The sequence below is a fragment of the Chelonia mydas genome, chromosome 2 (genome assembly GCF_015237465.2).
Source record: "Chelonia mydas isolate rCheMyd1 chromosome 2, rCheMyd1.pri.v2, whole genome shotgun sequence".
Taxonomy (NCBI): domain Eukaryota; kingdom Metazoa; phylum Chordata; order Testudines; family Cheloniidae; genus Chelonia; species Chelonia mydas.
This window is the reverse complement of record NC_057850.1, coordinates 142,349,846-142,364,670: the sequence shown is the minus strand read 5'-3', so window position 1 is coordinate 142,364,670 and position 14,825 is coordinate 142,349,846. Positions and strand designations below refer to the sequence as shown.

Genomic DNA, 14,825 nt, shown 5'->3' with positions numbered 1-14,825 from the left:
TCTCTGTCCTCACAGCAGGAATTAAGTTTATCTAGTGGTAACCCTCAGGAAAATGCATTTCAAAAGGGGACTGGACTAGAACAGGGAACTGCAAAAATACCCCAATGTAACTCTCCCTATCCACCTCTCTCTCTTTCACCTAAGACAACAAAAGAAACAGCCCTTGGACTTTGGGAGAAGATCCTGGCCTGAGAATTTGGTCAGCAAAGTTACTGGGAGCATATGGTAAGGGACTGCACCTTGAATCAAGTCTAGTTTGTTAAGTTTTAGTACTAAAAAGCATTTTATCTTTATTTCTCTTGCAAACATTTCTGGCTTTAGTGCCTTATACTTGTACTCATTTAAAACCCATATCTTTGTAGTTAAATAAACTTGTTTTATCCTTTAATCCAATGGTGTGTCTACACTGAAATGCATGGGTAACTACATTTAAAGTAGCAAACTGTTAGATACTGACGGGCAACAGACTGAAAATACCTGAACTGTCCAAGAGAGGGCTGGACAGTGCAGAACATATATTTGTAGGGGGGGAGGGGAAATTTGGTTCCAGGAGTATGTTGCTGTCAACCTGCAAGTAGTAACCAAAGCTGCTGGAAGCCAGAGTGTGGATGGTGTGCTGCTGACAAGCTGCTGAAGTCAGAGTTGCTGGACCAGGGCTCAGAGTAACAGCCGTGTTAGTCTGTATTCGCAAAAAGAAAAGGAGTACTTGTGGCACCTTAGAGACTAACCAATTTATTTGAGCATGGGCTTTCGTGAGCTACAGCTCACTTCATCTCACGAAAGCTCATGCTCAAATAAATTGGTTAGTCTCTAAGGTGCCACAAGTACTCCTTTTCTTTTTGGACCAGGGCTGTGGCTATACACAGACACTCAGGGTGTGACTTGCTGGCAGGCTGATTGTGAGCAACCCAAGCTGGAAGCTACCAGAGCAAAGCATTGTGAGGAACCCGAGGTTGCAGAGCAGGGGCAACACAGCCCTTCACTGGTCTGGATTACAACCCGGAATATCTGACCATTGAAGACAATGGGTTTTGGATCAGGCCTCCTTTGCTTAAAGGTAAACACATGCTGAAATGTCTTGTTGGACTGGGACCTAAAAGGGGAGAGATATGGAGTTGTTAGGGTGGCGGGGTTGCAAAGTAATAATTCCAAGCAGTATGTTTTTCTACATTCCCTTCTCTGGCCCATGTACCATAAAACTCAAAGAAAGCATTACTTACAAAGTAACAAGCATCCATATTTACTTCTTTTCCTGTAATATATAATACAGTAAATATTTAGGAAAGAACTCCATTACTTAATTTTAAAATATATTTACTGCAGCACAGCTTAATTTCATGGAATTAAACAAGCAATTTAGAGTCGATGTGGGATTTACATACTACATGCTGAAACTGAGAAATTGGCATATAGTCTGCTTGGGTGAAAGCAGTCTTTTGGAATTAGAAGTCTAGCCTATAAAGCAGGGGTGGACAAACTTTTTGGCCTAAGGCCCACGTCGGGGTATGGAAATTGTATGGTGGGCCATGAATGTTCACGAAATTGGGGGTAGAAGCGTGGGAGGGAGTGAGGGCTCTGGGATGGGGCTAGAAATGAGGAGTTCAGGCTGCAGGAGGGAGCTCCGGGTTGGGATACCGGGGGGGGGGGAGGCTCTGGAGTGGGGCTGGGGATGAAGGGTTTAGGGTTCAGGAGGGGGCACCAGGCTGGGACTGAGGGGTTTGGAGGGCAGGAGAGAGATCAGGGCTGGGGCAGGAGGATAGAGTACAGGAGAGGGGTGTGAGGGCTCTGGGGTGGGGCCGGGGATGAGGAGCTTGGGGTACAAGAGGGGGCTCTGGGCTGGGATCAAGGGGTTCGGAGGGCAGGAGGGAGATCAGGGCTCTGGCAGGGGATTGGGTCGTGCTGGGGGGGGACTCAAGGGTGCAGACAGCTCCCGGAAGCATGTGCCCTTCCGGCTCTGAAGCGCAGCCAGGCAGCTCTGCATGCTGCCCCATCCGCAGGCGCCACCCCTGCAGGTCCCATTGGCCAGGAACCGTGACCAATGAGAACTGTGGGGACAGCGCCTGTGGATAGGGCGGTGCGCAGAGCTGCCTGGCCATGCCTCCTCATACTACGTAGGAGCCAGGGAGGTGGGGGTCGAGCCAGAGGGGCAGTCGTGCCAGCTGCTTCCTAGAAGCTGCATGGAGCAGGGCAAGCCCCCGAACCCACTCCCCAGCTTGAGCAGGGCAAACCCCAATTCTGCTCCCCGGCGGGAGCTGAAGACAGGATTAAATGGTCTGATGGGCCAGATGTGGCTCGCAGGCCATAGTTTGCCTGCCCCTGCTATAAAGACTACATACTGGAGGAGGAGAGTCAGTTGATCTTTAGGAACTAGCTAAACATTGGTAAGTGAAAAATAAGGGTAATTATTTAGTTTATATTGTTTAGCATAGATTATAATATTCTATTTTCAGACAAACTACATTAAAATGGAGTTAAGGTGAAGACTATATATTACAGCAGTTGTTTTTCACATGGAGCTGTTGCACAGTCGTCTATGGTTTTCTTTTCTTAGCATGAGAGTAAATATTCAGTCTTGGGAAGACATGCTATAGTGTTGTTAGTTTTAGATTATGCAAGGGTCTACGTAGAGGCAGTGGTCCTTGGAGAGGGAGCTGTGTGAGCAGTAGGAGAGTTGGCTCTCTGTCTTGTTCTTGGATTAGAGTCAATTCTTGAGGCAGAACTGCTCTCTGGGAACAGGCATTTGCATTTGGCTAGGATTGCTGAAGGAAAGAATTGCCCTTCATGCTGTGCATGAATACCTCTGTTCCAGAACTGGTATCTATGTAAATAAAACAAGTTATGCTTCAAATATATCTAGATTCTGTATCGCTGATTTCTCCTCCACTGGGCAACCAACTGGAAAGCCCTACCTACCACCACTTGGCAAAGAGATGACACTGGTGTCAGACCAGGGCACTGATGTGAGAAGAAGGGGAAACAATCTGAATAACATACATTAAATGGCTGTTATAACTATCCACCAAATACACAATATATCCAGGGAATTCAGAGTTGAAAATTAAACTTAAAAGAAACCTAGATATTTTAAGGTATGGAAATGAACAGTCAGGGCATCAAAACAACCTTAAAGCTGTCCTCTAGCAATAATGGGGGGTACGGGATGGGAAGGATGTAATGTGCCTTTAAATATACTCAACCTTAACTCATCTAATTTGTGATCACAAATTATGTGTTAATTATAGTTGTATGGTTATTACATGATATCACTATAAAGCAAAATTAAATCTGTTTAGGTGCCTTAAATATATATTTTTTTTAATTTAACTTTTCAAATCAAATTCACCAGTCTAGCTTCTTTACACTGCTCTGGACTAGGACAAAGCAGCTAGATCATATTGGCCAGTTAAATTGGGTTTGCAGCTGCTTTGCATTCTAGAGAAGCATCGAGCAGGACGAGTGTACACCCAAGTTCCCCTTCCTTCTGCCCCCCATTCCTCTGCACCACCAACCCCATACAAGTAGATCTCTTCTCTTCGCCTGATGAGTAGATCTCATGCAACGGTAGTTGTCAAGGTTCCTTCCCCACTCTGAACTCTAGGGTACAGATGTGGGGACCTGCATGAAAACTCCCTAAGCTTACTTTTACCAGCTTAGGTTAAAACTTCCCCAAGGTATAAACTATTTTACCTTTTGTCCTTGGACTTTCGCTGCCATCACCTAACGTTTAACCAGTATTATTAGGAAAGACTCCGTTTGGAAACGTCTTTCCCCCCAAAATCCTCCCAAACGTTACACCCCCCTTTACTGCGGAAGGCTTGATAAAAATCCTCACCAATTTGCATAGGTGACCACAGACCCAAACCCTTGGATCTTAAGAACAATGAAAAACCATTCAGTTTCTTAAAAGAAGAATTTTAATAGAAGAAAAAGTAAAAAAAATCACCTCTGTAAAATCAGGATGGTAAATACCTTACAGGGTAATTAGATTCAAAACATAGAGAATCCCTCTAGGCAAAACCTTAAGTTACAAAAAAGACACACAGACAGAAATAGTCATTCTATTCAGCACAATTCTTTTCTCAGCCATTTAAAGAAATCATAATCTAACACATACCTAGCTAGATTACTTACTGAAGTTCTAAGACTCCCTTCCTGTTCTATCCCCTGCAAAAAAAGCAACATACCAAAAGACACACAGACCCTTTGTTTCTCTCCCTCCTCCCAGCTTTTGAAAGTATCTTGTCTCCTCATTGGTCATTTTGGTCAGGTGCCAGCGAGGTTACCTTTAACTTCTTAACCCTTTACAGGTGAGAGGATTTTTCCTCTGGCCAGGAGGGATTTTAAAGGGGTTTACCCTTCCCTTTATATTATGACAGGCATACTTCACAAGACCGGACATAGGTAGAAACATCCTTGCCCATTCCCTCCCAGTGGAATGACTTCCCCAAACGGTCTTTGGTCCTGTTCACCCCAGCATGGCCACTAGGATGATCATGAGCTAAGCTCAAGAGCTTGACCCGGTACTTAGTTGGAACTACCAACTGTCTCTGAGAATGCCAGTCTTCCTGGTGTCCACCAGAAAGAGTTTCCTTGTATAAAAGTCCTCTTTCTATAACAAACCTGGATCGATTAGAAGAGCTGAGAGGCGGTGGGTTGCTCCGTGCCACCGCCCAAGCTCTCTGGAGGCTTTCATCTGCTTCCTGTTTGGTCTGGAACTGTTCCCTTGATGCTGGAGACATCAGTTCCTCATTAGATAGTGGAGCTATGCTTGGTCCCTTTGGAAGCGATGTAGGGGATAGGGCTGCTTCTGTTGACTGTGAACTGCTCTCCACTGGTGCACTATGTTGGGGTTCAGGCTCCGGCTGAGCTTCTTGTGTAGGTTTATTGGCTGCTGCTGGTTCAGGTTCGGTGGGGCCCTCTGGTGGTGGGGTTGCAAGTAGTGGGTTCAGTGCTTGCAATGGTTCTGGTGCTGGTTTTTCCGCTGGTTCTGGTTCTGAGACTGGCTCTGTCTGGGTCTCTGTGACTGGATCCACTACTGCTGTTGCAGACGATGGCATGGGGTCCAGTTCCATTATCTCTGACCGGGTCCTGGTAGAAGTTTCCGGAACAGAGCTAGGCATGACAGCTTGCTTAGCCTGGCTGTGGGTGACCATTCCCACCCTCTTGGCTCGCTTCACATGATTGGCCAAGTCTTCCCCCAACAGCATGGGGATGGGATAATCATCTTAGACTGCAAAAGTCCACGTTCCTGACCAGCCCTTGTACTGGACAGGCAACTTGGTTGTAGGCAAATTGAAAGAGTTGGACTTGAAAGGTTGAATCATCACTTGGATCTCTGGGTTGATTAAATTGGGGTTTACTAAGGAAGCATGGATAGCCAACACTTGTGCTCCGGTGTCCCTCCACGCAGTAAACTTCTTCCCGCCGACACTCACAGTTTCCCTCCGCTCCAAGGGTATCTGGGAGGTATCTGGGCCTGAGGACCTCTGGTGTGATTCCGGTGCAATGAACTGTTATCTGTTGGGGTTCTTGGGGCAATTGGCCTTTACATTCCCCTGCTCATTACATTTAAAACATTGTCCAGCTGACGGGTCACTGGGGCGAGCTGGGTTGCTGGAGAACAGTGTGGCGGGATGATAAGGCGGCTGGAGGGTTCCTTCGGGGGTAGCTGGTGCCTTGGGCTGCCCCTGGTAGTAGGGTGTGTTCTGGTATCCGCTTCTGGTATCCGCTCCAACTGCGACCAGTTATTTTCTTTTCTGCCACCTCCACCCATTTGGCTCCAATCTCCCCCCGCCTCGATTACAGTTTTGGGCTTCCCATCTAGGATGTATCTTTCTAGTTCAGGAACACCCTCTGAGAACTGCTCCATTTGCATTAGGAAGGGCAAATCTTCTGGAGATTTAACACTTGCTCCTGATATCCAGGCATCCCAATTTTTCACAATGTGGTAGGCATATCGGGTAAATGACACGTCTGGTTTCCACCTTAGGGCTTCTAGCTGTGCGGAATTCCTCCTGCTTCTCTTCTCTTCGGTGGTCATAGTCTGCCTATCCTCACGTCTCCAACTGTGTAGAAGGCTGCCGTGAATTCTTGCCTCTGGTACTTACGAACTGTCAGGCCTCCTCTAAGGCTTCCTCTCTCAATTATTCCTTTGTGGCCAGTTCCATTCTTTCTTCAACATGGGGTACAGGTGTTTCCCAAAGCTGGGTGTCTAGGAACTTACCAGCTTCTCCGATTCTTAGTAGCATCTCATCTTGCTCCTCTAAACCAAGAATGTTTTCCTCCAGCACAGCCATCAACTTGCATGGCTTGTAGTTGAGGTCCTGCTCTGAAGTGGTCTTCTCTGCTAAACTTCTCCTCTCCCTGCACTAGCCAGGGCTGGCCTGGGGCCAACGGGACTTACATTATCAGTGGGAGAGACCTGGCTCCGGATACCATGAACAATGATGATTGCTTTGTATATGGATCTATCCTTCAGAGGGATCAATACGGCCTGGGCCAGTACAGATAGTGTAGTCAGCACATCAGTAAGTATCAAGATGGGGGTTTTCTGTGCAACCTTGTTGTTCTTCCACTTCCCTTAAGAGTTTCAAGTTCATGGTCCATGTCATACTCCCATTGGGCCATCGACAGAAATGAGGGAGGTTCCCAGGAGCAGAGGCTCTGCTGCAGGCCTCTGAAGGAGAAAAGGGGTAGTCCTCCTCCAATGGCAGAAATGATCTTTCTGCTGCACTCTGCCTTTAAGTCATTACCAAGGCAGCCTTATGACAATTTCCCAGAGCTGATCAAATAGGGGTGATCCTAGAACCATTGGTACAGTCCTTCAGTGTTATACGGGGCACTATGATCCTAAGAGTCCCTTTATGCCAACTGGCAAAGAGCACACCGAAAATATTGTTATCAGAATATTTAGCCTGTGTCTTGAAAACTGATCATCATTGTGTGGTGTATGTATAGGTTGTGTATAAAAAGTTACATACGTGTGCTGGAAATATGTTCTTAAAAATGTTTTGGAGGCAGCTTATAAACAAGCCTGCCCTAGACAAAGGAATGTGGATTTATCTGTCTACATGGATCAAGCTAACAGACAGATGACAAAACAGCCTGGCTTGATTACAAGCATGGGAAAATAAAAGTACATTTGCATCTCAGGGAAACAAAGTGATCAAGCCAATCAAAAAAGCAAACTAACCAGAAATTGAAGAAGGAGCTTGGCAACTACACTCCAAAGAACAAGGATCAGGGGAGAGGAACTTTGTCTGGTCTTACTTTTCAAGGCATACACTTCAAAGATTTATGGACTACAAAAGGGAAGAAATGTGGTGTTATTCATCACTTTAGGGCCAACGGGGCCAGGGCTCTTCTGTGAAAGGTGGCTCCCCCAACCATGTGGGTTGAGGATGCTGAGAACTGAGTGGAGGTGAGAAATTGCCTGAGATCAGAATTGTAGTCTGTTAAGTTTTAGACACTAGAAAGAAACCATTTTCTGTTTCTGTTGTCTCTGCTTAGTGTCACTTTAGATCTCCAGTCTTTACTAATGAACTTATTATTGTGCTGTTCTACTAAAGTGAGGTGTGCATTCTCAGTTGAGCCAGCAGGCCGGTGTATCTTCTGTTCTTTTGGAGACAGCGGACTTGGTAGTTTCTGCAAGTGTACACTGATAGGCACTGGATACTGCAGAGGAACACTTTTTCAGGCGTTCAGGAACTGGAGTTCACTGAATGTTACCTGCAAGGCAAGATTAAGACTGCAGTGTCTTGAAGAGTTTCCTGGTGAGGCAGACAGACTGGTGTGGCAAGGAGCTGATACACACAGTTTAAGCTCCAGCAAAACTCTCTCTTGCTGAGGCAAAGGGGTAACACAGTGGCTTACTGTTCTGGGTGTCAAGAAAGCATCGCAGGCACCAATGTCAAGGATACACAGAGTTGCAGAATGGTATTACACAGTACCATCCTGGCTGAGGTCAATGACCTTGGTACCAGCATAGTTGATGCCAAAGTGTTGGTGACCAACTTGCCATCAGAAGTAATTTGGTCCTTGGTTTAAAAGTGACCATTGGTACCAACCTAGACTTTGGTACCAAAGCATATGGACTTCATTTTAAGACTTGCTCATGGCAAAATCTTAGGAAAGGCTCTGCAGCCCTGTTCCATGCAGGGGAATCAGTGCTGGTTGGAGTCTCTGGAGGGGTGCTCTTTACAACCTCTCTTGGGTGTCACCTGTAGTGCAGCTGATATGAGATTTAATTGGGTACCACAGGAGTTTGGTGTGGTGTCAAGGCTGGTTGGAGCACTGAAGTAACTGGAAGGGCCCAATAACGAGAGCTTTTTGGAGGATCTGACTCTGCCCGTGTTACAGTCTACCTGCATCGATCTCCCTAGGAGAAGGAGCTTCAGTTTCACCTCCCTGCTCTTCTGGGTCCTCCTTAAGAATGATCTGCATATAGAGCAGCATGCTGGTACATAGCCCTTTCCCAGAAATAGGCTCTGTGGCATGTCTGTTGCTGACTCCCATGGCTGAGCCTCATGATGGGTAAATTCTGAAGCCTGGCAATTTGGGTTCCATAATCTTGGATCATGTACAAGGGAGTATGTCCTTGTACAGTAGGATATATAGAGGGAGGGTCTGTACCAGGAGAGGAATTCCTAAACAAAAGAAACCCTATCACTATACTAAACTAGAAAAAGAAAGTGTCAAATGGCAAAGAAAACCTAACAATATGCTAACTACAAAACTTTAAACTTCAGAAAGCTAAACTAGTTTCTCACTAGAGCAAAGAATGAGGATACTACATTGTCCCATGAGTCTAAATACATCAATCTCACAGATGCGATGCCTCCAAAGACTGTAGGGGAGACCTAGCTTCTCCCTGCCTATGCATACAGTACACAGCAACCATGTTTTGTAGGAAAATCTGCATAGGGTTGCCTCTGATCTGAGGAATAAAAATCCAAGAGATGATCTGATGGGTCCTTGTTCCGAAGTGTTTATGTGGAGCTTCAATTCCTGAAAGTCAAAGCTCTTACATGAACTCCCCCTCCCTATAATAGTTTGAGCGGATGGTTGAAGAAAGAATCTCCCCTTCTAAATATTTTGAGAAATATTTATCATACTAATGACTCATTGATCTTAGGTTCTTTATTCTAGTAGAGAAATGCATAAGAACCAATAGCTGGAAGATAAAGCCTGAAAAAAATCACATCAGAAATAAAGTACACATTTTTAACAAGAATGATTTAAGGTCTCGAAAATTTGCCTTACAGTGAGAGACAAAGAAGCTTCATTTATTTAAGTAATGCCAGAGAAGTTTATGAGGTGATATAATCAGAATCTACAAATACCTAGGTAGAAAAGAAATTTCTCATAGTACATGGCTCTTTAATCTAGCAGAAAAAGTCATAACAAGATAGAATGCTTACTTATCTCACAATAACTGTGGATCTTCAAGTTACATTGTTCATATGGATTCCACTTTTGAGGTATGTTAACACATGGAGATAAGGCTGTGATTCACAGATCACATAAAGATACTCATGCTAGCACTCACTGAGTTGGCACACTAAAAATAGTAGTGTAGCTGCAGCATAGGCAGTAGCAGAATGGGCTAGCCTGGACGCTGTGGATACATATTCAGGGCACCTAGCCCATGATGCCACTATTGCAGCACATGCTACTGTGACCTTCACTACTATCAAACTATCGCAAGTATGTCCACACAAGCTGGGAATCACACCCCTAACTCCAAGTACAGATGTAACTTGGTGCACATGTGCCCCAAGCACACAAGGATGTGATAATTCATACCCTCAGCCAAATATGGGCAGCAGCTTAAAGGATAGTCACCTTCCCCTTTCACTGCATTTAAAGATTCCATTGTTGTTACTCCTGGAGGAATTCTGCGCAACTGCACATGCACAGAATTTATGTCCCCCGCAGATTTCTTTGCTTCCCCACAGAAAAACGACTTTCTGATGCAAAGGGAAGCCACAAGAGCAGTCATTCGATCCTCCCCAGCAGTATGTTTCAGGCGCCCAGGGCAGCTGGCAAAGAGGTAAAACATTGTGGGGCAGGAGGCAGAACGGGGGAAGACCCGGCTTATGACTCCTACCCTGTGCCAGCTCAGCTCAGCTGCTAGTCTGGGCTGGGGAGGACGGGACTTCCTTTTCCCATGCATGGCATCCAGGATCAGGTCAGACCCACCACCAGACTTCTCCCCTGGCTTCAGGAAGCTCTGCAATGCCCCCCTGCTTCCTGCACCCATCACTCCTCAGCTGCAGTGGGAAGGATCCCTCTACAGGGAGCTGCTCCAACATCCATGTGCCCCATTCATACCCAGACCCTCCTGCTGAGCCTCATCCCCCCACACTCCCCCTGGACAAGCCACCTGCACCCAGATCCCCACGCCACCAAGCCCCAACCAGTTGCACCTGGATCCCCACCCCACTAAGCCCTATTCCCCCAGCATCTGGACCCCCCCCCATTGAGCCCCCCTACACCCACACACCCCTGCTGAGCTCTATATCCCACACACCGACCCCCTGCTGAGCCCAACCACCTTCACCTGGACCCCTTTGCAGAGTCCCATTACCATTGCACCCAGAACCCCCTAACCCCCCTGTGCATCCAGATCCCCCACTGAGACGTCTCCACCCAGATTGCCCCACATAGAACCCTCTCAACCCACACCTGGATCCCCCCATGCTAAGCCCCTCCACATTTGGATCCTGCCTTGCTCAGCCTACCTGGTGCACCTGGCATGGAGGGGCAGGGCCCTGGAGTGTTTCTGGGGCAGGCCCTGTCCTTGCACTGTGTCAGGGTTGGGTGCAGCCTCACCACTGAGTCCATGCCGGGCGGGGTGGGCGGTAGTTGCACAGTGATTTCCCACCTCTATGCAGCCAGTGGCTTGTGCTCCCCAATGCCATGCTGGAGCCTCCACATTTCTTTGACAAATAAATTTGCAGAATTTTAAAATATTGTGAGCAGAATTTTAATTTTTTGGCACAGAACGCCCTCAGGACTAAACTGTTGTAGACCTAGACACCCAACTCCTACATAGTGCCTATGTGGAAAACAAGGTCAAGAAAAAGCAGCAAATGTCTCAATTAGTATTTCATGGGAAAGCCACCTTAGAATAGGAAAAATCAGTTGTTTTCACGTGACAATTATGTCACGCTATAATAGTATACATTTGTTGCCAGTATTTCTTTAACCTTAACCTTACAAACTTACCAACAAATATATTTTGCTGAAATGAATTGAGTTCAACATACATAGTGCAAACATGAGGATACGGAGCAAGAAATGTATCCCCATGTTTGAATCTCAGTTTTGATACTCTCTCCCATTTACTTAAATCTGGATAGTGGAGTCAAGGCTTTAAAATGTAACATTAAAATTATATAAGGTGAATAAAAATAATGTGGCTAAATCTCCATTCACTGCTTCAAAAGTGTACCTTTATAAACATATGTACCATACTCTTGTACATTAACTTATCTGTGTAGTTATAAGAAAAATTCTATATGATCAGCATTTTTTTCTTTTATCAGTGGTTTGTGTTTTCACCCCAGATTCAAGCAGTTTCTTTACTAGACCCTAGTCCTGAAATCCTCACTCAAAGTAATATACTCGGCACCTCCATGAAGACTATCAAAATAAACCCTTGAATGTTCATTGAAAGTAAAATTTAAATTTTTAATTAAAGTACCTTTCATAAGTACACTATCAAATGTACAGAATTGACTTGTTCAAAATGTGACTAAAAACAGTTATTTACCTTATAACAACTGGTTCTTCAAGATGTTTGTCCATGTGGATCCTGTTATGGTTGTGCATGTGCCACAGTCATGCGAAATGGAATATTAGCCAGAAGTGTCCTCGTACTTCCCCATCCCAGGGCAAAAAAGGCACTGGACCTAAACATCACTCAGTTACTTCACCAGCACAGACCTTCCATGCTATATAGGACTCTATAGTAGTGAGGAAGGAGATAGGGTGATGGGATCCACATGGACAAAACATCTAAAAGAACCACCTTACTGTAAGGTGAGGAACTGGTCTTCAAGTATTTGTTCATGTGGATCACACACCTGGTGATTAGCTAGAAGTCAGATCTAGCAATCGCAACCATGGAGCAGTGTTGGATAAACACATGTACTGAATTCCACATTGCTCCCGCTACAAATCTCTGAGATTCGAACATTCTTCAAGCATGCAAATGTTGCTGCTTGGGCTCCAGGTGAGTGGGCTTTAATACAGGGGGTGAAACTGCTTAGCCAACTAGTAGCAAGTCCTTATGCAATAGGTACTCTCTTAGATAGTCTCTGTGTAGAGCTGGCCTGCCCCCCTTGACCAAAGGCTGGGGGAGAAAAGAGTCTCAGTAAATTGCAAAAGCATTTTATTCTACTAAGGTAATATGATAAGGCTCTCAAAAACATCCAAAATCTGTTAACTTCCCCTGGAGTTCAGTGAGATTTAGGGAAACATACAGTCAGGTGAATGGACAGGTTCAGGTGAAAATGTGACCTTAGATAGAAATGTAGGATGGTCCTGATGGGCAGTTCATTGTTACAGAATACAGAGTAAGTGGCTTGAATTTCACCCCCCACCCTCCAAGCAAAGGTAATGGCCATCAGGAATGCCATCTGAATGGAGTAGTGATTCAAAGAGCAGATTCAGAAGGACGCTCCATTAAGATCCTAAGGAGGAGGAAAAGGTGGTTCTTGAGCTAGATGAAAAATGTGAATTAGACCTCCAAAAACTTAGTGACTAGGGGGTGTGAAAATATAATGTAACCCTGAAAGGAAAGGTGGCAGGCTGATATTATAGCCAAGTGGACTCTAATCGAGCTAATGGAGAGAATAGATTGCTTCCAGGAGAATAAGTAATCTAAAATATGAGATAGTAGCCACTAAAACACACAGGTGATGCTGAATGGCCCAAATAGAGGACCTTTGCCTCTTAGATTAATAAATTGACTCATAGACACTTTTCTGCTTTGTATCAAAGTGTCCTGCACTTCAGATGAGCAGCTTCTGTCAGTAACATTCAACCAGCCAACATTCTGGGTGTCAGATACAGAAATGGAGATTCAGGGTGCAGGATCTAGCCTCAATTCTGAGAGATGATGTCCATCAGATTTGGTAGGGCAATTGGAGATATGTCTGAATACCAAAACTGCCTGGCCCATGGTAGTGCTATATTATTAATGAGGCCTTATCCTACTTTAGTTTCCTGAGAACTTTGGGAATTAATGGAACTGGTGGAAATGCTTGCACCAGCCCTCACATCAGAAATGTATCCAGTAGAGAACCCTGGTCACACATCCTCTGAACAAAACAATTGCTACTTTTAATTCAAGTTGGTGACAAAGAAGCCTATGTCAGGGATACCATACTTGAGGAAAATTCTTTAGAAGACTGAATCTTTGAGAGACTATTCATGATTGTTCAAGTACTTCCTGCTGAGATGGTCTACTAAGCAATTCTGAGTTCCTGGCAGATGTAGGGCTATGGGAGTAAGTGAAAGCCTTACACACCAATTCTACAGATTAATCCCCTCCTGACAGAGAGGGGATGATCTTACTCCTCCTTGCCTATTAATATAACACATGGCAGTAGTATTGTTTGTCATGTTTTGAACTGTTGATCCTTGAAAAGACTGGAATATTTTGCATGCTCAGCAGATGGCCTTTGAGCTCCAGAACATTTACTTTTAGGGAATAGTCTCTTGAGCACCAAATGCCTTGTGTCTGAACATGCTCTAAGTGACCCCCACAACATTGCTTGGTGTGGTGGGGCGGTGCCCCACCCCCAAGCCAGATTGGGCTACAGCAGGCCAGAGCAGCTGTGCAGACAGGCAGCCAGAGAGGGCCTGTGGGGAGCCAATTAGGGCTGAGCAAGAGGCAGCCAATCAGGGCCAGGCTAGGCCTTATATAAAGGCTGCCCAGGCAAGAGGCAGGTAGGCAGTCTCTCCCAGGCCTTCAGAGGGTGAAGGTCTGTCTCCTGTGCTAAGAGACTAGCACCAGGGACAGCGCAGCGCAGCGCTGCGCAGCGCTGCGCAGGCGGGAGGGAGCAGAAGGGAACTCCCGCCTTGTACCTGGCAGGCTGCGGGCCCTGAGAAAAGGGCCTAGCTGGTGCAAAGGGGCCAAAGGAGAAACGGCCCAGGGAGAGAGAAAGACAAGGGGAGAGAAGGAGAGCAGGCAGGAAGCCTGCCGCCAAAGGGTCCCTGGGTTGGGACCCAGAGTAGAGGGTGGGCTGGGGTCCCCCACTTCCCCCTTGCACTTACACCTGGCCATTAGGAGTGGCCATCATGGACTGCACCAGACCCCTGCCCAAAGGGGTTAGACTTTGGGGTGTGGTTGGCCATTGTGGCTGGGGCGAAGAGAAGAACTGCTGATAACACACACCCCCTGGAAGGGGGTGAGTGTGGACTAGGGGGCACTGCCAGAGGTAGTGTCCTAAAGAGGACCCTGCAAGAAGGGAGGAATGCAGATCCAGATGCCAACAGAGGGCGAGAGATGGATGGGACACCACCAGTGGAGGGTGCTCCACTTGGACTGAGCTAATTCCCAGAGTGACCAACAGGAGGTGCCGCGGTGGTGAGTCCCAACCCTGTCACACTTGGACACAGCCATCACCAAGATTTTGGCAGGAAAGGGTGAAGGAAGCTATCCCTTTGTAAACTTGCTCTGGGTCCATCCACCAGTGTAGCAAGGATAGAATTTCCTGAGGAACTGACACCTACAAGTCCAGATCGTGCTTGCTGGGTTCATAAACTGACTTCAATCATCCCTGACAAGGGTGAATGTAAAGTCTGGGATGTAT

General features: G+C 46.2%; 1 protein-coding gene across 1 annotated transcript in view; it reads right to left on the bottom strand.

The window, feature by feature from the left end:
- The window catches only part of MAJIN (membrane anchored junction protein), a 103,055-nt gene that overhangs the window by 52,236 nt on the left and 35,994 nt on the right, over positions 1–14,825 (bottom strand). Inside the window, exons 5-6 of the mRNA XM_043538831.1 lie at positions 11,230–11,355; positions 1,221–1,252 (exon numbers count right to left, since the gene is read on the bottom strand). Of these exons, the coding sequence (XP_043394766.1) occupies positions 1,221–1,252; positions 11,230–11,355 (158 nt within the window). The remainder of the gene's footprint in view (positions 1–1,220; positions 1,253–11,229; positions 11,356–14,825) is intronic.